This window comes from Alligator mississippiensis, chromosome 1, assembly GCF_030867095.1.
Source record: "Alligator mississippiensis isolate rAllMis1 chromosome 1, rAllMis1, whole genome shotgun sequence".
Classification (NCBI taxonomy): Eukaryota; Metazoa; Chordata; order Crocodylia; family Alligatoridae; genus Alligator; species Alligator mississippiensis.
The window spans coordinates 424,309,529-424,331,878 of NC_081824.1; the positions used below are offsets into that span (position 1 = coordinate 424,309,529).

General features: G+C 39.0%; 1 protein-coding gene across 4 annotated transcripts in view; it reads right to left on the reverse strand.

Moving 5' to 3' along the window:
• Positions 1–594: 594 nt before the first annotated feature.
• Positions 595–22,350, reverse strand: part of PDS5B (PDS5 cohesin associated factor B) — a 169,131-nt gene continuing 147,375 nt past the window's right edge. For 2 of the 4 annotated variants that reach the window (XM_019498286.2, XM_014595354.3), the window contains exons 28-35: positions 21,167–21,286; positions 20,812–20,874; positions 15,904–16,049; positions 11,155–11,260; positions 8,944–9,383; positions 8,747–8,848; positions 5,658–5,799; positions 595–3,158 (exon numbers count right to left, since the gene is read on the reverse strand). In XM_019498286.2, coding sequence (XP_019353831.1) covers positions 3,123–3,158; positions 5,658–5,799; positions 8,747–8,848; positions 8,944–9,383; positions 11,155–11,260; positions 15,904–16,049; positions 20,812–20,874; positions 21,167–21,286 — 1,155 coding nt within the window. In that variant the 3' untranslated portion in view covers positions 595–3,122. The remainder of the gene's footprint in view (positions 3,159–5,657; positions 5,800–8,746; positions 8,849–8,943; positions 9,384–11,154; positions 11,261–15,903; positions 16,050–20,811; positions 20,875–21,166; positions 21,287–22,350) is intronic. The other 2 variants (XM_019498287.2, XM_019498288.2) reach the window with 2 other exon arrangements.

Below are 22,350 nucleotides of genomic sequence, written 5' to 3' on the forward strand. Positions count from 1 at the left end.
ACTAAGCTAATATTAAATATCTAAAAGATTATTGTAATTAAGTCATAAATAGGCCAATTAGCATATAGGAGAATTTTTTTAAAAGAACAGTGCCTATTCTAGTTTGTCAATAAAAGAATTACAACTGTTTTTGCTTGCATAGATTAGAATACAAAAAGCAAAGCTCAAAATAGGACTTAAAGGCAGCTCAATATTTTGCTAGAAAATGGAAACTACCAAGTATAATTAAGGTACAGACATATCTACTGTTGTGGAAGAGATATACTCACCTACAACTTTGGAGGAGGTAGGTCCATATATTTCCTTATTAGTAAGTGGCATTAAGAACAGCCCTTAATATTCATATTATTAGATGGGGGGAACCAGAGACAAGGAAGTAGTATGAAAAACCATGCTTGTGGAGTCAAAGCCAATTCTTCTTTAAACTTAGAATAAGGGTTACAGTCACTTTTTGCATTTTACATATAAAAAGATGACGACAAAGTTTCCTGTTGCACTGCAGCAACAAAAACATAATGCAGCTTAGTCTAATATGCTGCAGGGTACAGCAACATACTTACTGTAATCTCATTAAGAATTTCATACTGGAACCTGTTACACTGAGTTCAGTTTGATTTTTTTAATGTAATACAGTACATTTTTATAAACTTAACATCATCATTGCAGAAGAGCATGCTAACTGAATGTTAGCACTTTATCTTTTTATACATAATTATTTTACTCTACTGTAGCTATGTGCAGACCTCAAATGTTAGTACATAAAATTCATTTTCCTTACATAAGGAGATGAGGATGAACCTAGAAGAGTTTGGAATATCAGAATGAAATATCTGCTGTGCCTGTTTTCCCAAGAAATAATGAATTACACATTATAGCTCAAGAAATTAACATTTAAATTGCAAAACTATAGTTTCAATTTGCATTAAACATTTTATGATCAGTTGATGTTCATTAATATTAAATGATACTTAACCTAACCATGTTTATGCACATAAAACCAATAGTCTGCAGCAGTTTCAACATCAATTTTTCATATTTTGTATAAAATGGACTAAGATATCTATCTTCAATAAATGTTTTCAGTGCAATTCTGTCAATGAAGAAAATATAAAGCTAACTTTCAATCTTTATTTTATAGGATAAAAAACTTGCATTTGCACTGCTGAAGTGTAAGTAAGCCATTTAGGTTAGTTGTGCTAGTAAAAGTCACTTCAACCAACTGTAACTGTCCTTTTAGGCAGCATTTCCCCCATAACCATGGGTATGAATGTAGAACAGCTGAATACTGGGGAAAGATTTTGAGCAAAGGAAGAATAATATAGGTTTTTAAAAATAAAGTTTTCCATCAATAAGTAAGAATATTTCAAAATAAAAAAGTCTAAAGAAAAAAGTAAAATTCCTTATGATAAATATAGTTTGGAAACTGGTATGTTCATGTTCCTACACCACTTTCCTTTTCCTATTCTTTATATTCTATCTTTGCAAATATAACTTAAGAACATATTATTTGATGGATTATATGAAAATGCTCCATTATTCAATGAGATAAAAATTTAATAAGTTAGAAAGTGATTTTTTCACGTTGTCAACTGCAAGGAATCAGAAGGAGAACAGCACCTGAAATTATAAACATGTGCTTGGCTAAGCATAAAGTAGAAACCTATACATTTTGGTTCAAAGATACAGTTCGTAAAACTGCATATAGGATACTGCCTTAAGAATTCTGTTTCTACTTTTGCAGATTATACCAGAACAAAAAATCCAACCTCTCTAAAGGTAGAACGAAATAAAAGTGGAGCTTCATTCAAATCTAGAAAACCTTGACTGCAATGGTCTACAGCTGGCCATTCAATTAAAACTTAGCTCTTCATACCAAATAAAATTTGGCTCACAAAAAAAAAAAAAAAAAAAATAAGTACAATAAACTCTCAGTAGAAGATTCTCTCGTGAGACAACCTACCATATACTACTGCTATATACGAGTTTCAAAAAAAAACATTACATCCCATTGTCAGCACATTTTTCATAAACATGCAACTTCACTATAAAATACAAAACACTTGGCTCTCAAGAACAGCTTTATAAAGACACACTGCATCAATAAAATTATTTCTTTGTGATTAACTTTACATTGTAATAAGAACTGTATTTTCACTAATGTTTATATATCAGATTTCATATTATAATGTAGTAATAATTTGCTCTGTGAACATAATGTTCAGGAGGAAATATCTATACACATTAACATACTAGACTATTAAAAACTTATTCAGTTACAGAATTTTATTGATACAGTAGATTAATAAAAACTGAAAGGTGAAGATAAAATGGGTAGGGCATTCAGTACATTATTTAATAACACACTTTTCAAATTAAAATATTTTAAACCCTTTTTGAATTTTCAATGCCACTAGAAGTCCAGGAAGTCTGGCATCAATACTGAGGTGTAAAATGAGTCAACAATTTATTTCACAATCTGCATCTGTTGTATTATTCTATGCAACATTGTTCAACTGTAAAAGAAAGCAAGTTAGCACCTCTGACAACAGGTGGGTGCCTAGAAGTAAACGCTAGATTAGATACATAAGGAAACAAGGACAATCTGTTTTCTTTTTCTTTCCAACAAATAGTGGCAAAATAAAATGCTATTTGTTCAGCTGATTTTGTTTTTCACAGTTAAATGCCAAGGAGAGTACAAATACGAACACTGACAGATATTGCTTGAGATCCATTTTAACAAATCTTTTCTTTTTTTAAATCAACAGATCCAACAAAGAGTTGGGCACTGTCAGTTTAAAGCCGCAGATAAAAGCTATACAAGCACTTTAGAAGTCAGAAACATTAAAAAAAGGGCTATTTACAGGTTTCTTCTTTAGTTCATATGTCTACAAAGCCAGCGCACATTACACGTCACAAAAATCCACAGTTAATGATATCAACATGTGTGTGGCTAAAGCTTGTGACCTAGGGACTGCAAATGCAGGGGGTAGTAAATGTAAAGAAAGTTTTGTTTTTCTTCAGCAACCCCATTCTGTGCACTGACAGCTTCATTCAGCCTCAAGCTTTATATTAAGAGCGTTCTTCAAAACTTTCACCTGGAAGGCTGTCAACTATACGCTTCCTCATCGCCTTTCCCTTTTGGAAGTTCTACGACGCACCTGTATGGAAACAAGTTGAAAGATGGATTTTGAATTTAGAAAACCCCAAAACTCCTGCACATTATTTCGAGAAAAAAGTAAACAGTATTTATTATTTGCATTTTCATAATAAATAGAGCCCTATTATACAACCAGACCTAATTTTGTTTAAACTGAGTTATCTGAGGGAGTTTAGATGTTTCTAAAGGAAGCTACAGGAAGTCTCTGTTCAACTTAATGGGCTCCTTAAAAAGTGTTTGCAATTCTAAAATAATTTACTTTCTGTCTGACTAGTTTAAAACATCAGGAACTTCACAACTTAGAACACATCCAGTCATCCAGGACCTCATCCAACCTTCGTGAGTTCTCAAAGAAAGTCAGCGATTACAGGCCCCTGCTGACTTGAAAGCATGTAGGTTTTCAAACAATTCTTAACCTGTTTCATCATTATGCTAAGCTGTTTGTCTCATTCTCTGTCTTTGTTGCCCAACTGTACTTATAATTTGGTAGCTGCTCTTATTTGTGAAAACTAGGGATGCACCAATAAAGATTTTCTTGGTCAATGCCAATAGCCAATTATTCACCAGGCTCGCATAGGCAGATGACATAATGGCAGATACCAATCTGATAACTGATTTACAGGAATGCAGCTGGGCAACATGGAGAGCAGCTCCCTGCAGGTACGTTTGTGGAAAAGAAAGGGTGCAGGCGAGGGAAGAGGCATTGGGGGGAGCGGCGCACAGATCGAGGGCGCCCACAGTGAGGGAGGGACTGGGGCAGGGGGTACTGCCCAGCCAGGGCGGTGAATGGGACCCTGGAGCCAGGGCGGGGAGCAGGATGGGGCTGCGGGTGGCTTGTCCAGGGGCAGCAGGGGCATTGAACTAAAGCTCATCAAATGAGCTTTAGTTCAAGTGCTGCTGCCACCATTTTTAAGTGCAGGGACACTTTTAGGAGTGGAGTTTAGGGGGGCAAGGGAAGATGCGGGCTGCCTGCTTTGGGCTCAGGGCTCTCCGCTCTCCTACCTTTGCCATGGGAGCTGCACAATGGCCATAAGCCCCCTGCCCATCTGGCAGCAGGAGGCACAACTTGCTGCTGCCACAGCTGCTGGATGGGCAGGGGACACGTGGGCAGTGCACAGCTCCCAGAGCAAAGGCAGCAGGGCAGAGAGCCCCAAGCCCGCAGCCCACCTCCACCCTGTGCACAAGTCTGGGAGTGCACATTCTCCCCCATGCCATGCCTCCCCCAGGGGCACATGCAGAAGCAAGAAGCCACCCCCTCCCCATCCCCATGCCACTGGATGAGCTGCCCGCAGCTCCGTCCCACTCCACGCCCCAGCTCCTAGGGTCCCATTCACTGCCCTGGCTTGGCAGCACTCCCACCCCCTCCCTCATTGTGAGGGCCTCCATTGGCAGCTGCATGAATGCACATGGCATCCGAAGTCCCTGGCCACAAGACATATCGTATTTATCGGTGACATTATCAACCAAATACAAGCCAAAAAAAAGCCGATGGACGATAATGTTAATTTTCCTTTTATCGGGGATCTGATATGGCACTGATATATCAGTGCACCTCTAGTGAAAACTGAAGTAGTAGAGGCATTAAATACTTCAGCCTCCCCTGAACCATCTGGAACTAGATCGCCTTGAACATTCAGTAAGGGACCTATGGTTTCTTTGGTTTTCTTTTTACTTTTGACATAATTATAGAATCCCTTTTTATCAACTTCTCTGTTCACTGCCCACTGTATCTCAAATTGTACCTTGGCCTTCCTAATGTTCTCCCTACATGCCCATGCATTATCATACATAATGTAATATACAATTCCATCCCAAAAGAAATTCTGACACCGACATTTGTTTTTACCTCTGACACCTAATAGTTTGCTTTGGAACAACATCTATCTACATGTGCCTAAGTCAATATAGTATCTCACAGAAGCTGTCCTTCAAGTCAAGCCTTCATTTCTTTCTTTAAACTGGGCTCCCTAGTCAAATTACATCTGCTATGATGCACCAGTCAAGGCCCCATAGTGATGTATAAAAGTTCTCTCTCCTAACTGGATTCTCATGACCATGATGCACCATGTGAGATGTAATCTGGCTGAGAAGCCTTGCCTAGAACAAAGAACAGAACTGTTTGGCACCCAAACTACAACCCCATAAGATACCTTTGGAGCTTAGATACAGAAGTTAATAGCTGGCCCAGGCCAAAACATTTTGCTTTCATACCTGCCACAGAAAATTTTTTTAAAAAAGGTTATTTTTGCCAACAAAAGTTTCAACTTTTGCACTGATAGTCTCTCTCAACCTGCCCTCCCCTCCCCACCCAAAACACACGCGTGCACCCCTCCCCCCCAAAAAAAATATTGACAGAAAAAAATCTGAACCAGCTCTATTCATAGGAACTTACTGAAAACTAAAGCTTAGGTTATTATAGCACGAAAAGTAAACTTCTTTATTTCAATATAGGCATGTGGAGACCCGCAGAGTACATTTCAAAACGTTTTTTTAATCTTACACTGATAGTGGAAGTTTCCTCTTCCTCCATTACTTCTTCCTGGGGAATGTCATCACTGACAGGAGAACTACTCTGAAATACATCCATCTCTTCACTAGATTCATTCTCTTTACTTGCTGCTTGTTTGGAGCGTCCAGTACGGCTATAATTGAAAAAAGCCACAAGAAATCAATTTCACAGTCCATAGGTCTTTAAGCATACAAATAAACTTTTCACAAAAAAAAAAAAATAATAATCCAGCCTGTTTTAAAGAACTGTTGTTCTTTATTTGCTTCCTGTGTTATATCTATCATTGGCCTCCTTCTCACTGGAGTGCAAAGAATTATAAAACTCTAATTAGCTAAGTAATTGCCTTTCAAAGCAAAATTATTCCAGAGTAATAATGTCAGCAGTAAAAAAAAAAAAAAGCATGACAGCAGGACTATAACACATAAATAGTACTACACTGAATTTCTTGACATTCATATTCTCTTTCCAAAACCCTAACAAAGTTGTAGACCCAAGGATATTTGTTACAGCAGTAATTCTAGTGAAAGGTGGCATTAACAAATATCAAGAGATTTTAAACATATCAATTTTGCCTCTCAACTAATAGGGTTGCTTCCATAAATAAACACACTGATTTTAATCAATTTTTCACCAATTATAATGACCATTTTAGAAATTTTTCTGTATCTCCATTACATTGTTAAGAGAAATTAATGATATGACAATAATGTAAAGGCAATTTACTCTAACTCCCCATATTTTCTTGCATATAATATGGACTTATTCCCCAAAAATCAAACCTCCCCATATTGGGGGGGGGTGTATTGTGTGGAGAACATAATTTACTTTTGAGTCCTGCACCACAGTGAAGCAGCTGTGGCATTACATTCAGGAAACTGAGGGTGTCAACTGACTTAATGGCTCACTGTTTTTCATTCTACACATGTTAATGATCTTGGTGTTCCATTAATCAAGCTAAACTTTTTTAGGGCAAGTTCGCTATCTGTTACCTGCTCATGATCTCTTTTTCACCATCTCTTTAGCTCAGACTCTTTAGCACAGAACCTTCAGCTCTTTTTGAAATCATATAGCCACCCATGGACACCAAATATTCAGTGGCAGTTAGGGATTCAGCTTAATTATGCATGAAAGGATGAGAGAGTTAGTTAATGATTAAGCTCTGTCCCTTCTTTTTACACTCATAACCCTGGAAAAATCTTTTTCTTTATTTTGCCTTTCAAAAACAAGGTATGTATATTGGAGAGAAGATACAGTAGTTCATTCTCAGGCAAAACGAAGAAATCACCAATATCATAAGTTGCTTGTGTTAATTATCAAATAACTGAATTGAGATGAGAAGACATTAATTCATTCAAGATTTAAGACACGACAATAGATGCAATTACATATTATTCATATTGTATATGCAGTCACTTGATCTGGTTACCCATGTTACATTTTAAATCCAATAAAAAAAGAATTCCCAGAAGTAAAATGTTTTTTTTTTTTCCAGAAAAAGTCTGATACACTAATTATTAGCTCAGTCAGGATACTCGAACTGGAAGACTAGAAACCCATATTCTTGGGACCATGTTGCACATTACACTTCACATGAGTTAAATGCATTTAAAAGATGAGCAACCACACATTCAAGCAGTAAAACATATGCTAAGTGCAGTTGTATTGTACCATATTTACAACCTGCTACATGAGGAACATCTCCAAAGCTATTAAGTAACACGTGTTCATCTATCATCAGTCTGCTCCACAGAGATAGTACAAGCAATCTGTGGTCCTCACATCAGCCATGTAGGCTGATACCAAGCTATACCAAGCCTCCAGGTAGGACAAGGAAAGGAAGAAGGATCCCGGATCTTTCACTTGTCAGGTTTCTCCAGTATCAAACTGAAACCCAGATGCTCACAACCCCAGAGGGTCCTGGGGGCTGGGACTGACCACTGAGCTATGCATGTTACAGGTCATGGTAACCCTGTGACTGCTCAGAGCATGTTCTAAACTTTAATACTGCACAAATTTAACATATACTAAGTGCCTCACATGGCAAGGCCCTTGGATGCACAGTCCAGGTATTTACCAAAGCAGTTTAAAAAGTTTCCCCCATCTGGATCCTTTGTGGTACTGACAGTTTAGACTGTAATGTAGAGCCTTGTTCAACTAATCATTTCCCCACTTCAAATTACAGCAAGTAACTTAGAAAAATGGGATGATAAAATTGGTTCTATATTCACAGTCAATAACCTTGAAGATAACCAGTTACTGATGACTCATTTCTCTCTTCAGGAGTTTGAGAAGGGTCCCTCAAAAAGATGATGAATTCTGACAAAGATCTAACTAAAGAAAAGCAGTGCTAACCTGATAATTCTGAGGCTAAATCTAGATGATAACATTATGTTGAGACAGAGCTCCAGATATCTCCAGTTCTATGGCAACTAAAAACTATGGTGTTTGCTTTGGTTTTAGAGATATGGGCTCTAAGATTTTCAGAAATGGTGATCCACAGAAAATCATGTAACAAGTTTTTATATATAAAAATGCAGATAACTCTCCAGGCAGATATAACCTGCCCTTGCAATAAGGAAGGTCAAAAATGAAAATGCCAGATTAAAAAGTCCCCTACTACACTGTTTTACTAAACCACTGGTGCTTAACCAGGTCCGCACTGTTCAGCTGACCCATAGTGCCAAAACCTTAAGCACCACTGTATTAAAATTATTTCACTCCTCCTCCATATTGAAAAAAAGAGTGATAAGATTGTTCCACTTCTCAAAACCCCAAGGGGCCTCTCCATCCCTCAGACAGGTCAGGAGTTGCTAAAGAAAGTGAGTTTTCTTGTACAGGTGCAGAACTAGATTTGACCTCCTTAGTATATTAATATAATTTCTTAAAAAGTCAAGTGCTTGATATGCTCCTTTTCAAGAGAGCTGGAAAACAGACAATTTTCATTCTCCATGTTCAATTGCTACAACAGTAGCAGGAAGCTGAAATATATTGAACTACTCTCTCTAAATTTCTTTGGGGACACAAACAGAAATAAAAATGGTACTACACCAAAAATCTGGAAAGTAGCATTCGCAACTTACGCTTTTTTTTGCTGCGATGGTGGTGTTTTTGGTGGCCTCCCTCGTCTTTTCTGTGGTGTAGACTGGGCAGATTCAACTGTACTAGTTTCAGATGTTTCTGCTCTGTTTTGAGGAACACCCAAATTGCAAGGTATCAAATTATAATTAATGCTAAAAGTTAAAACAAAAAAAGAGAGTTTACAAAAAAAGGAACTCACCTCTGTTGTGTTCTTTTTGGTGCCCTGTTTTGTCTGCCTTTTGGCTTCTGTTCCATGTTTTCACTTTGCCTTTCTTCCTCTTCCTCCTCCTCCTCCTCCGCTGTTGGTGCTGCTTTTTTTCTTCCCCTTTTAGATGACTTTGCTACTGGTTCTTCCTTTGGCGTACTCCCACCTGTTGTTTTAGGAGGCCGCCCTCTTCTTCCTTTCTTTGGTGGACTGTTTTGTTCATCTTCACTTTCTAAAACATCTTCCTTTAGCCTCTTTTCCTCTTGCCACTGTGGTTCATCAGACTCGGTAACAACTGCAGTTCTCTTCCTCCCCCGCTGACTACCTCTGAGTTTCTGTTCTTGACCCAATTTACTCAGATCATCTAAACCCAACTTTTCTTCTGAGTCAGTGAGGGCTGTTTTCTTTCTACCTCTGGGCTTCTCTATCTCTGACTGGAAAAAAGAAGGAGTTCTCTCTTTAGTGAAAGCTTTTACTGATTATATTTGAACAAATGCATTTAAAAGATGCACTGAAAAATAAGTTATAGCAAGTCTCCCCTAGCAATAAAATTGTGCAGATATGTACATTTAATAAAACATTACAAAAATACTTGTTATCCCAATGTTTAGTGATAGTGAATCACTAAGATAAAGCATCTCACCTAGGCTTGTGAAGAAACAACTTATAAAAAGCTAAAATTTACGTTAGAGTACATTTTCCAAATAAATTTCCCAATCATTTACAATTTAGGAGTCATGTTTAGTATGGCTGAAGACATACTGCTTATCCTCCCCACATGTGCACAAACAGACCATATTTTGACCAACCACTAAAATACAAGGGGGCCATCCCAAGAATAATAATATTACATCAGTAACATATATTAATTCCTATTTTTCTAATGGTGTGGTACATTCATTTATTTTCCCAGTGGTTCCTAAGATATTGCACCACTTAAATAAAATGGTTGCTAGTTTCTCAAACCAGGCAAAAACCCAGGTCATTTACTGAATAAAAAATCTTTTAGCATCACACAACCTGGGACAACCCACTTCAGAACAATGACAGAAAACTAGCAGAGATGGATCCAAAATAGAAAAGGTAATGACATCAGAGATTGTGTCTCTGAAAATGGTTTCTAAAAAATCCAGTTACAATAAATGGGATATTGTTTAGACTGCAAGTATTTTGTGAACAACTAAACTTCATTTTTATACTGTACTACAATTCTGGCAAACTATCAGGTATTCTAAGAAGTAAGCTCATGATTTAGAATTATTTTTGATGAAAAAAGAGCTAAAACTAAGTTTACTAGCACAATGTGAAAAGATTGAGTTACTTGAGCTATTTTAGAAACAGAAATTGTATAATTACAAATAGTCACATGATGATAATTTCTCTGAGGCTAATTTTCTGTGCCTGTGAAAGTATACCAGATTTTAAATGTGTTTAGAAAATTTTTAAAAGTGAGTCTAAATATATGTTTTGCTCAATTCAAAATTGGAAACAAGATTTTCACATTCCTTTTTTCAGCTTTACCACAAGTTTGGGGATTCAATGACCACAAGAACACCTGCTGTGGACTCTAAGAAAATTTGCTATTCACACACTTGTACTCTCTCTTTACCACAAGAGGCAAAATGAAACACAAATCAACAGTGACCAACCTCTGACCTTGTGCACTGGATTCAAGTCCGATCTAGCACTCAGGGCCACACTATCTGGAATGGCTCCCCACAGATTTGGAAATCTGGCAGCAGGGGACCACCAGTTAATGCTGCCACCACTCCCCTACCACCACATTTCCACAGCCCTCGGGGCCAGATAACATGTTTCCACAGGCTGGGTTTGACCTGTGGGATGGAGACTGAGTACCACTGTTTTAAACTATTGCTCATTAACCAGCTCCTCCAGAATCCTGGTCCCTCCTCTTGACAGTACCCTGCAAATCTTAGAGAGTCTTATAGCAGAAAAAATGTATTCAGTTAGTAACACAAAGCAAAGAAAAATCATGCAAGTTGTGTAACATCTCTCCTATATAGTTCCATTTCACATCATAATCCCTCTTTGGCATCGCTGAAATCATCTTAGTTCCATGTAACAGCTAAAATTTACAAAAAAAACTTTTACTTAATAGATGTTTGCTAAAGGTGCCATGCTAAAACAAACGTTTAACATTCAGTTAGTTAAGTGAAAAGGCAGCAATACAAAGAAGCTGCTCACCCTTACAAGGTCAGAGTCGTCCCTCTTGTCATTTTTCTTTCCAGGTAAGGGTGATGCCATTGTGAAATCTTCATTTTCACTGTGGTCCATTTCAGTACTGTCAAGCCTATCAACCAAAAACGTTTATTATTTGGGAATGTTATGTTATTCTATGTTTACATTTAAATTGTTAAATTGACAGCAGCCTTGTTGTTTGCAGATATATTGTACATAGGAGAATTTAAGCACAATTTTACTTCCAGACAAAGTAATGAAGGAGGTAATTCCATGATGAATAAACTTTCAATATTATTTAAGCGCTTCTGTTTTTCTTATTTATTTTTATTTCCTTGGTATTTCCTCCCAGCTACTGAAAGAAAGGGACTAAACGATGCAAATGCCTGCAAGAATAGGAAATTTTACTCTGATTTGGGAGGGGTTTTTTTTTATAAGCATATACTGCTGGAAGCAATTTGTGGAGCGCATAGTTAAGAAAAAATTACAAAAAAAAACCCCAGACTGTCTTCCCTTCCTCTTGTTGATTCAGCCATAAAGGCATCATACACAGCTTTTTCCCCCACTATTAAAGATCCCAATCAGGTCAATATCAAACAAAGTAGTTAGTTCACTTCAGAATCAAGCAGAATTCAACTGCAAGTACAGATGCTAAAAAGATACATTTTCACACTGGGATACTTCACAACTTGTTTAGTCTTTAGCAGGTTGTAGAACTATGAAACGGCTGCTCAGCAGATTGCCGCAGCTTTTATTTTAAAGGGTGCCACTTCTCCAATCAGCTGGAGCACAGCAGTCATCCTCCATGGCTGACTGGAGAAGCAGTACCCTTTAAAATAAAAGCTGCAGCAAGCAGCTGGAGCATCTCAGTAGTCCTGTGCAGCTGCTTAGCTTTATATACCCGCAGCTAGTTCACAAACCCTCAAGTTGTACTGGAGTTAGAATTTTAACCTGACAGAGAATAAAAGTTCTCCTGTAACTTCTCAAACCATAGAAGAGGTAACTGAATACTTGTTGCTTGACAATAACATTTAAGTTATTTTAAAGGAATATGAAAGTTATAGATAATTTTAAGACTGCTCACTAATTAAGGGGGCATTTTTTTCTGTTAATTGCCTAAGAGATATTGGGGCAGACTATTTAATTCATGGGCAAAAATACCATGCTACAAGACAGCCCATAACACATACTGCATCTTACTAGTGGAAAAATAAAATCTAACTTCTTTTGAATTGTATTTTTAGCAAATAGCATACCAAATAAGAATTCAAGACACCCCTGTTCTATTCCTAAACTCTGCAACTGTGACTGAGGGCAAGTTGAATTACCTCTGTGCCTCAATTTCCCCATCTGCACAGTAATACCTTCTTTGTTAGCAAATATACAAACATCACCAATGTGGGTAGAGTTACAGACATTATGGAGTAGGGTTTGACGTCGTTTACTTAGACTTCAGGAAGGCCTTTGATACGGTATCCCACCCCATACTGGTGAACAAGTTAAGAGGCTGCAACTTGGATGACTACACAGTCCAGTGGGTGGCGAATTGGCTAGAGGGTCGCACCCAGAGAGTTGTAGTGGATGGGTCAGTATCAACCTGGAAGGGTGTGGGCAGTGGGGTCCCACAGGGCTCGGTCCTTGGACCGATACTCTTCAATGTCTTCATCAGCAACTTGGACGTGGGAGTGAAGTGTACTCTGTCCAAGTTTGCGGATGACACAAAACTGTGGGGACAAGTGGACACACCAGAGGGCAGGGAACAACTACAAGCAGACCTGGACAGGTTGGACATACGGGCAGAAAACAACAGAATGCAATTCAACAAGGAGAAATGCAAAGTGCTGCACCTAGGGAGGAAAAACATCCAGCATACCTACTGCCTAGGAAATGACCTGCTTGGTGGCACGGAAGCAGAAAGGGATCTTGGAGTCCTAGTGGACTCCAAGATGAACATGAGTCGTCAGTGTGACGAAGTCATCGGAAAAGCTAATGGCACTTTATCGTGCATCAGCAGATGCATGACAAACAGAACAAAGGAGGTGATAATTCCCCTCTATCGGGCGCTGATCAGACCGCAGTTGGAAAACTGCGTGCAATTTTGGGCACCGCACTTCAAGAGGGATGTGGATAACCTGGAGAGGGTCCAGAGAAGGGCCACTCGTATGGTTAAGGGCTTGCTTAAGCACTGGAACAGACTACCCACAGAATAAACTGAGTCAGTGGGCAGTAAGGTGGCAGATGAAATTCAACATAAATGCATGCAAAGTAATGCACATGGGGAAAAATAACCTTAAGTACACATGCACAATGAAAGGCTCAGAGTTCAAAATTACCACTCAAGAGAAATCTTAGGGGCACTATTCAATAAAAACAAGTCTTACTATTATAGTGGTAGTCAAAGGGGTAAAAAGAACGCTAGGAAACACTTGAGAGGGGAATGGAAAATAAAACGTAAATAATTATCATGTCATTGTATAAATTCATGTGCTCGCAACTGTCTCCAGGTTACCCCAACTCAAAAAGATAAACTAAAACTTGAAAAGATACAGAGAAGAGCAAGAGAAATGATTAGGACATGGAAGGACTTCTATGTAAGGAAATACTGAAGAGTCTAGAGTCAGCTTGTAAAAGGCAACTGAGAGGGAACATGCTAGTTATGTAAAATTATAAATAGTCTGGAAAAAGTGCATAAAGTTCTATTATTCACTTTATAATACAAGAACTAAGGACACCCAATGGAAGCATAGGGCAAAACATTAAAAAAAAAATCAAAAGAAAGTACTTTCCTTTCAAAATGCAAAACACAATTAACTTAAGCAAATCTTGCTACAGGATATTGTGGAGACAAGCTATGTAACTGGGTTCAAAAAGGCTTAGACAAATTTATGGAGAATAGATCCATCTGGGGCTATTAAACTTAACAGTCACTGATATAACCTCAGGTACCTAAACCTATGGCTGCTGGTAACTGAGAAGATCTGATAGGAGTATGAAAGGACAGATTCTCAATTATGTACTATTTGAAATTTTCATTAATGACTGGAAGAAAACCAAATCGGTTATAAAATTCACATGAGACAGGGTAAGCATTAAATGATGAATCAGACAAATAACTACAAAAGAACAATTACTTGGAAATGAAATGCTCGCTAAGCTGGACAAAAACAAACAATATGCATTTTAACAGAGCTAAATATAAGTTACACGTGTATGAACAAAGTATTTAAGCCACATGCACAGATTGGGTGGTGGAAGAAAGCTTTACCCTAGGAAGCAGCAACCCTGGAAAGATTTGGGGATCATAACAGATAATTTAAAAAGGTTAACAGAATCTTTGTCACTATAACTAGGGGAATTTCAAACAGGGAGAGGAAGGTTACATTATCCATGTATCTGGCTGTAGTGGATTGGAATAGTGTGTTCAGTTTTGCTGTCTGCAGTTGAAAAACATTGTTGATAAATTGGAGAGGTTTCAATAAAGAGCCATAAGAATGACTAAAGAACTGAAAAAACAGGTCTTTAGTGAAAAGATGCCATGAACTTGATTAATTTGACTCATCAAAAAAGGTTATGGGATATTTTGATCACAGCCTAATTACCTACACGGGGGACAAAACTCTGATAAACAAGCTCTCAAACTAGTAAACAAAAAGTAAAAACACAACAGCTGGGAGCTGAAGATCTAAATCTCCAACTAGAAATATGGTGCTTTTAATAGGAAAGGTAATTAACAATTAGAAATAAAGACTGGATGTTGTTCTAAATCAGTGGCGCTCAACCTTTTTCCTACCAGGACCCATTTGCAAAGATCCGTTGCCTGCCCTGACTCACACGCCCTGGCCCTGCCAGTGCCTGACCCCCAGTCCTCTGCCCTCTCCACCCCCCCCACGCTGGTGTCCCTCACTCCCAACCTGCAGCGCCTCTGCCCCCCAACCCTGCCAGAGGGGCCCCCAGCTGCCCCCGTCCCACTCTGGCCGGAGTGTGGTGACTGGCAGCTCTGGCTCACGCAGACAGCAGCAAAGCAACTCCAGTCCTGGCATGGGCTAGAGGGAGGAGGAAGAGAGGCCTGTGGCATACCCCACTGCCCTGGGCTGGGGCTGCTGTGCCATGCCAGGCAGCCTGGTCATGGCCCCTCCTACCCCCTGAGCAGGGCCTCCAGCCACCCCACCCACGTGAACATGGGTACCGGCCCCAGTGCTGCTAGCCTGGCAACACAGCTGTCCACCACCCCATTCTCCCGCTGAAAGAGGCAGCCACCTTCCTGCCATCCCTCTGCCCTGCCGCAGCTCACAACCCTTTGAAATATTGCTGTGACCCACTTCTGGGTCGCAACCCATGGGTTGAGAAACACTGTTCTAAACATCCTTTAGTTCAAATGAGAATTAACTCAGAAGTCCTCCAGTCTGTTTCAACAAAGGAGATCAGTTTAGATGATTAAATTCAGACATTATAAGCCAAAAGTATGTGGATGGCCATGCTGTCAACTACACAAGGTTGATGGAAACATTGGATCTGTGTCTTTTTTTATTTTACACAGTACCGTCATATGATCTGGGATTCCTTTCAATGCAATATTCTGGACTGCTTTTTCATTTTTTCCTTCCTACTTTTGGTTTGGTTACACAAGCATGGTTGTTATTCTGGATTTACAGCAACATAAAACAGAATTATGTCCAGCAATTTAAAAATATATAGAAACCCTTGCTGCTTCAATAAAAATACTTGAGCATCAAAGATGTATTGTTGTATACTAACCTCCCTTTGATCCTTCCTGGAGAGCTTGGATTTGAACTGCTGCTAGCATTGCTTATAGTTTCCATTCGTGAAGATTTGGATTGAGATTGCTTGCCTGCTGATGAAAGAGGCTTATTAACTGCTCCAAGAACATTGGCTGCTTTGGGCTGAAACCAAAAATGTAGATTTTATTTTAAGCTACATATTAGTATATTAATACCTAGTCTGAAACAACACATACCATGCTTAAAATATTCACATAAAACCGATGCACATTCTGCAGTTGCAATGCCTTAATTACATGGTGCAGCTTTATAAAAACAGTTAAACATAAAAGTTATAACAGAAGCCAGACAGAAGTTGGTAGAGATGATAAATTTCCATGGCAGTTGGATAGAGTAGGAAGATGTTCACAAAAGAAAAAAAATGTAGAATTGTAATTTTGACTCCATGGGAATTTTGCTAACTTCACTAAGGTTAGAATTTCACCATTCTTGCCAAACTTTCCAAACATGAGCAGACTGCAAATTATACATTTATAAATACCTTCAGCTCCTATGGACCGTAAACAAGTTTGAAATGTCTGGGTTATGACTGACCAACTAGACATCAAAACATATCAAAGAACAAATTCATTCTTGCTCTTAGCCTCCTTTCTATACATGCAGGTAAAGACACAATTGAAACTAATTCACAATCCACACAATTGCACCTCCTGACATGCCCCACATGCATGGCATGAGGTGAGATAGCGGGATCATGCATTTGAACCAGCTGCGCCTTATTGCTAGTCTAGGGGGAGCCCAATCGTGGGCTCCTCCTGCATTCACAAAAAGCAGGCTCCTGCAGCTGGGAGCCTCTTTTGCTGACAGGGCTTCCAGTTGTGGGAACCACATGCAGCCAAGAACTGAATCCACACCTACTGCGGCTCTTGGTCCAGGCTGAGCCACATACACACAGCTGAAACCAAGAGCCCTGCAGCTGATGGTCTTGGTCCCAGCTGCACCCCACATGTAGCTAGGACTGAGAATCCCATGCTTGACTGGAGCACCCCGCAGCTGGGAGATCACAATGGCTAGAGATCACAGCAGCTGTGATCTCCCAACCACTGCCTGGAAGGCCCATGCAATCCTGCAGCTGGGGGAGAGATGACAGCAGCTGCAATCTCTCAGTCACAGGATTACATACATGTGCAAATTAAAGTGGACTAGAAACTAGCTATAAAGTTATTACACATTTTCAAATAATTTTACAACTGGCTGAACCTTTTTAAGGCGTGATAGTTAAATTTGCACATCTAGATATAACATGTAGAGAAGGTCTTACAAACCAAAGTATAATTCACAGTTTCATAGTAGTTTGGGGTCAGAAGGGACCTGAACGGATCATCTAGTCTGACACCCCCCCCCCCCCCCGGGTTGGAGCACATGCTGGGATCACATGACCCCAGACAGGTGTTCGTCCAGCCTCTTTCTGAATTTACCCAAGGTAGGAGCGAGGACCACTTCCCTAGGAAGTTGGTTCCAGATCCTAGCCACCCTGACAGTGAAATAGTGCCTCTCTCACATCTCTAACACACCTGTTCTCCAGCAGCTTCTGGCCATTGTTCCTTGTCACCCCAGGTGCTGCCGGGGGGAATAGGGCCCTTCCTATTTGCTGCTGACCTCCCCTAACGAGTTTGTAGGCAGCCACCAAATCTCCCCTGAGCCTCCACTTGCTGAGGCTGAACAGGTTCAGGTCCCTCAGCCTCTCCTCATAAGGCCTGCCCTGTTGCCCTCCAACCAAGCGGGTGGCCCTTCTCTGAACCCTCTCAAGGCAGGCCATATCCTTAAAGTGTGGTGCCCAGAACTGGATGCAGTACTCCAATTGTGGCCTGACCAATGTCACGTAGAGGGGGAGTATCATCTCTCTGGACCGGGTTGAGATGCATCTTTGGATGCCGTTGGCTTTGCTGGCTGCGGTCTGGCATTGGCAACTCATGTTCATCTTGGAGTCAATAATGACTCCAAGATCCCTTTCCACCTCTGTGCTCACAAGGGGGGAGCTCCCTAGCTTGTACGTATGCTGTGGATTCCTTCTCCCCAGGTGCAGCACCCTGCATTTCTCTACATTGAACCCCATCTTATTACCATCCGCCCACTTCTGTAGTCTGTCTAAATCTAATTGTAGCCTCTCTCTCCCTTCAAGTGTGCCTACCTCTCCCCACATCTTGGTGTCATCGGCAAACCTGGACAATGTGTTTTCCACCCCCCCGTCCAAGTCGCTGATGAAGATGTTGAACAGTGTAGGCCCCAGGACCAAGCCCTGGGAGACCCCACTATTCACATCCCGCCAGGTCGAGTACGACCCATCCACCACCACTCTCTGGGTGCGCCCCATCAGCCAATTTTTGATCCATCCAACTGTGTAGGCATCAATGTCACAGTCGCTCAATTTATTAATGAGAATGGGGTGAGATAGTGTGTCAAAGGCTTTCTTAAAGTCCAGAAAGACTGTCTATGGTGACACCATCATCCAGGGATTTAGTTAGCTGGTCATAAAAGGCCATCAGGTTGGTCTGGGAGGACCTGCCTTTGATGAACCCATGTTGATTTCCCCTGGGCATGATCTCCCCTGCTGGCTCCTCACAGATGTGATCCTTGATAATTATTTCAAGGATTTTCCCCAAGACAGTAATCTTTCATTACTGGACCATTTGCTATTAAGCCACTCTTACCCAAATTGACCAAAATGACTAAGAAACTGCATAACAAAAATTTTTTCAAGACTCATGTAAATTTTTTTTGTCAACGTAAGGCATATATATAACAGAGATGCTGGTTATGTTTTCACAGTTTGGGCTGGACTGAGTTCCACACTTAAATAAATTATTTACCCTATGTGTATATAAAAAACACAGCATACCCCCCTCCAAAATTCACTATTTAGTTTGGAATATTGAACAAAGCTTTCTGAGAATTCACATATAAATCTGATTTAACACTAACCCAAATGGGTCTTTTGAAAATGTAGTAACTTCCCAACCCTTTCTTTCCTGAATGATCTCAGCAGTGAAACAACATGTTCCTTAAATTTTTCATTAAAAAAATCATTAAAATCTAGCATAGACAATACCTTAATTGCAAATGAATTCCTGAATAAGTTAACCAACACTGTTAATATGTGATTATAGACAGGTCCAACTTGGGTCATTCTTAATTGTGCTATGCCTTTAAAGAGTATACAACCAATCATCAGGTGAATTTGAAGGTTGCAATTCTCCCTTTTTTAAGTGGCATAAGATATAGGACTTGTGTCAATAATTCTTAGTAGCAGGATCCTTGGCATCCACTGTCACTGATTCATGACTAAAGGTTCTATGGCTGCTAGTTATTTTGGGCATTGGTGTCTTGACATCACGGTGCAAGGTGAAGCACTGCCAGGGAGAGCACAAGCAGGAATACACAAAAAGCCATTAAAGCACAAAGATTGTAGAACTCAGGGACTCAACTGAGCTGCAATTTTAGACTGGAATGTAGTGCTAGATTCCCAAAAGAGGTTCCCTTCCTTAAAAACAGCCCTATTCCCTCTAGGTCAAACAGGTATCTCCAGTTGCATCTATCCCAACCAGCACAGCATGCCCACTTCCTCCTTTGAATCCCTAAAGAGGTTCCTGATCTGTGGTATGGGTACCACCAGTGGTACAGACAACCTGTCAGTGGTATGCGTTAACAGATTTATTATAATTACTTATATGACAAAAATTTGCTGGTGGTACTTAAGGTTGTATCATTTTAAACTGGTGGTGCGCCATCTGTCTGAGTTTGGGAACCACAGACCTCTCCCCATCCTTTCTCTGTTAATGGCATGAAGTTGTAAAAGCAGCTTGAAATGATCAAGTTTGCTCTTGGTGACTGAAATAAAGCAGCCAGAGAATCTGGCCCTAACAGTGAATACTACACATCTTCAAACAATTAGCATAACCACATGGTAGCTTTCTTAGTGTCTGATAAAGAATTACAATTTTACTATTTTAAAATTAGCAGTAAATGAAAAAGGAAATTCTCAGTTTGCAGGTACATAACAGTAACATGAAGGGTTAAAACTTTAAGAGGAAATTTTAATTATCCTAAAAGCAAGAACTGCTAGCTCAGGAAAGTCGAACCCCTTGCTCTAACAATAGTGCATTATGTAGTGATGATGAACAATTATGATGAATGCATTATAGCTTAGTTGGTCCCAGGTTAAAGAAAGACATTTCCCCTTTGTTGTTTTTTTCCTCATGGGTGTTCCCTATATTAAGACATATTTCTTTATTTTTGTTTTGAATTAGCTAATACCTAATAACTAATGAAGAAAATTGCAGTAAAGAAAATTTGCTCATAACTATCTCTAAAGCAATGCAAGGAGACATTCTACTTTTTCAATAAACCAAACTATTGCAGTATTTGCATTCACAGTGTTAAAACAGCAGGCACACAAAATGACATCAACAGAATAAACTGTTTGTTTTCCCTGCACTTAGTTTAGTTAAAAGTCTGTTTTTAAAACCTATATATGAAAGTTTTAAGATTTTATTTAAAAGACTGAGATTTGTATATCAATTTGCAGGAGAGAATTTTTCATAAGTTAACTTTTAACATCTGTACTTCACACCACATTATTTCCAGTTAATTCCTCATATAGTTATATTTTTCTGTGAAAATGTTTTTTGGATTCCTACCTTGTTTACCCAACACATTTTCCAAAACATTTAGCGAACCTTTGCAGCATCAGGTCGTTACTACCTCTCCGCCACCCTATTTGTTGGCTACTCTTCTTTCAACTTCTCATTTTTATTTTCTAAAAATGTAAATTCTTGCAGCAAATGCCGAGCCTTCTTTTGTGCACGTACAGCTTTTACCTTAGGAGGGAGGTTAGTGGAAAAATAAATCATAAAACAAAACATACCTTTCCAGGAGTGAAAAAAGATTTCATTTCTGGAGGAAGATAATTTTTCGTGTTACTGAAATTCTGTAAGCAAGAGAAAAAGATATCAACAAACAAATTAGGAGGGGAGGGAGAAGATATATTTGATGTTGTACTAACATTTTTAAATATCTGAAATTCTTTAAACCAGTGATATTTCTGACCCCAATATTAAAAACATAGAACATGGAATGACCTGAGATATTACTGAAATGATTATTACTAAAAAGAATAAGTTACAGAGCTATTTAAATAAGACTCAAAATTACAGTTGTATATTCGACTCTTCAATGCAGTTTGACTTGCAAAATAATCCATTTCGAACCCCAAATTATACCTTGTCAGGCTGAGTGAAATATCGGGCTGGAAGAACAGGATCTTTAGGGGATTCCAAACTGTATGTTGTACTTTTTGACATAATGATATTCATTGCTACATCACAAACTGTGTAGAGTTTCTGCAAATTACAAAATAAAAATTATATAACATCTCAAGGTTAAAAATGGTACATACAGTTAATTGTAATTTTTTTCAACTATTATTGCATCTGTGCTGACCACTGGTAATGATTATCATCCACTGACAGCTCTCTCTAACTGTTAAAGTGCTCATACATTCCCACAAAGAAAGATGTTAAGTGCAACTATCAACACAAATACATTTTTTTTTTTTTTTTTTTTTTTTTACACACAAGAAAGGACTAGTTGGAAGTGAGTTTTCTTTAACATATTTTAATATGCAAAAAGCACATTGCCTATTTTCACTAATAAAGACCACCACACCAGAAGAACTTTTTTAGTTTCCAATGGCTATACAAAGCATACCAAATTCTTGTAAATTCCACCAGCACAAAACCTTATTGTTGACTTGATACTTCTTCTGTGTAGCTATAAATACCTGCTTTGGATCAACTCCTCACATAGTTACTTAGGATATACCTCTACAGCCCAGTGCATCATTTAGATACCCTAGTTACCTCCAAAACCAAAAGCAGTACACCCAAGTTAACACACCTATATTGTGGACCCAAGTTAATATTATTGCATTGCAATGGATTGTGCTATGTAGTCACACCAGTTCATTTTGAGCACTGTCCTGTATTATGTAGACATACATTTAATGCGGAGTAGCTCACAGTATGGACGTATGAACAATTTACTGTGGAGAAACAGGGGGCAAGGATTTACAGTATAACAGCAGCTCCATGGTAGCAGCCTATATGTCCATTCTTAGCATGCAGTAAATGGAAGTTAAAACCATAGTAATTAAGCCTTCATTGAAAGAAGGCTTAAATTTGAAACCATTCTTTATATTACCTTGCAATTCTTTTGTATTACTGCAAAGGAGAAAACCCACCACCTTGCAAAGCTTAACTTTAAACCCATACGTATTTTATGCATATATGAAGGAAGTATTTGATGGAAGATAATACTGAAACAAAAGTAAAATAGAAAAACCAGATAAATTCTTGTAATTATTCCATCTAGCTTGTAAAGAAATTAGACCTCTAGGCTAGGAACA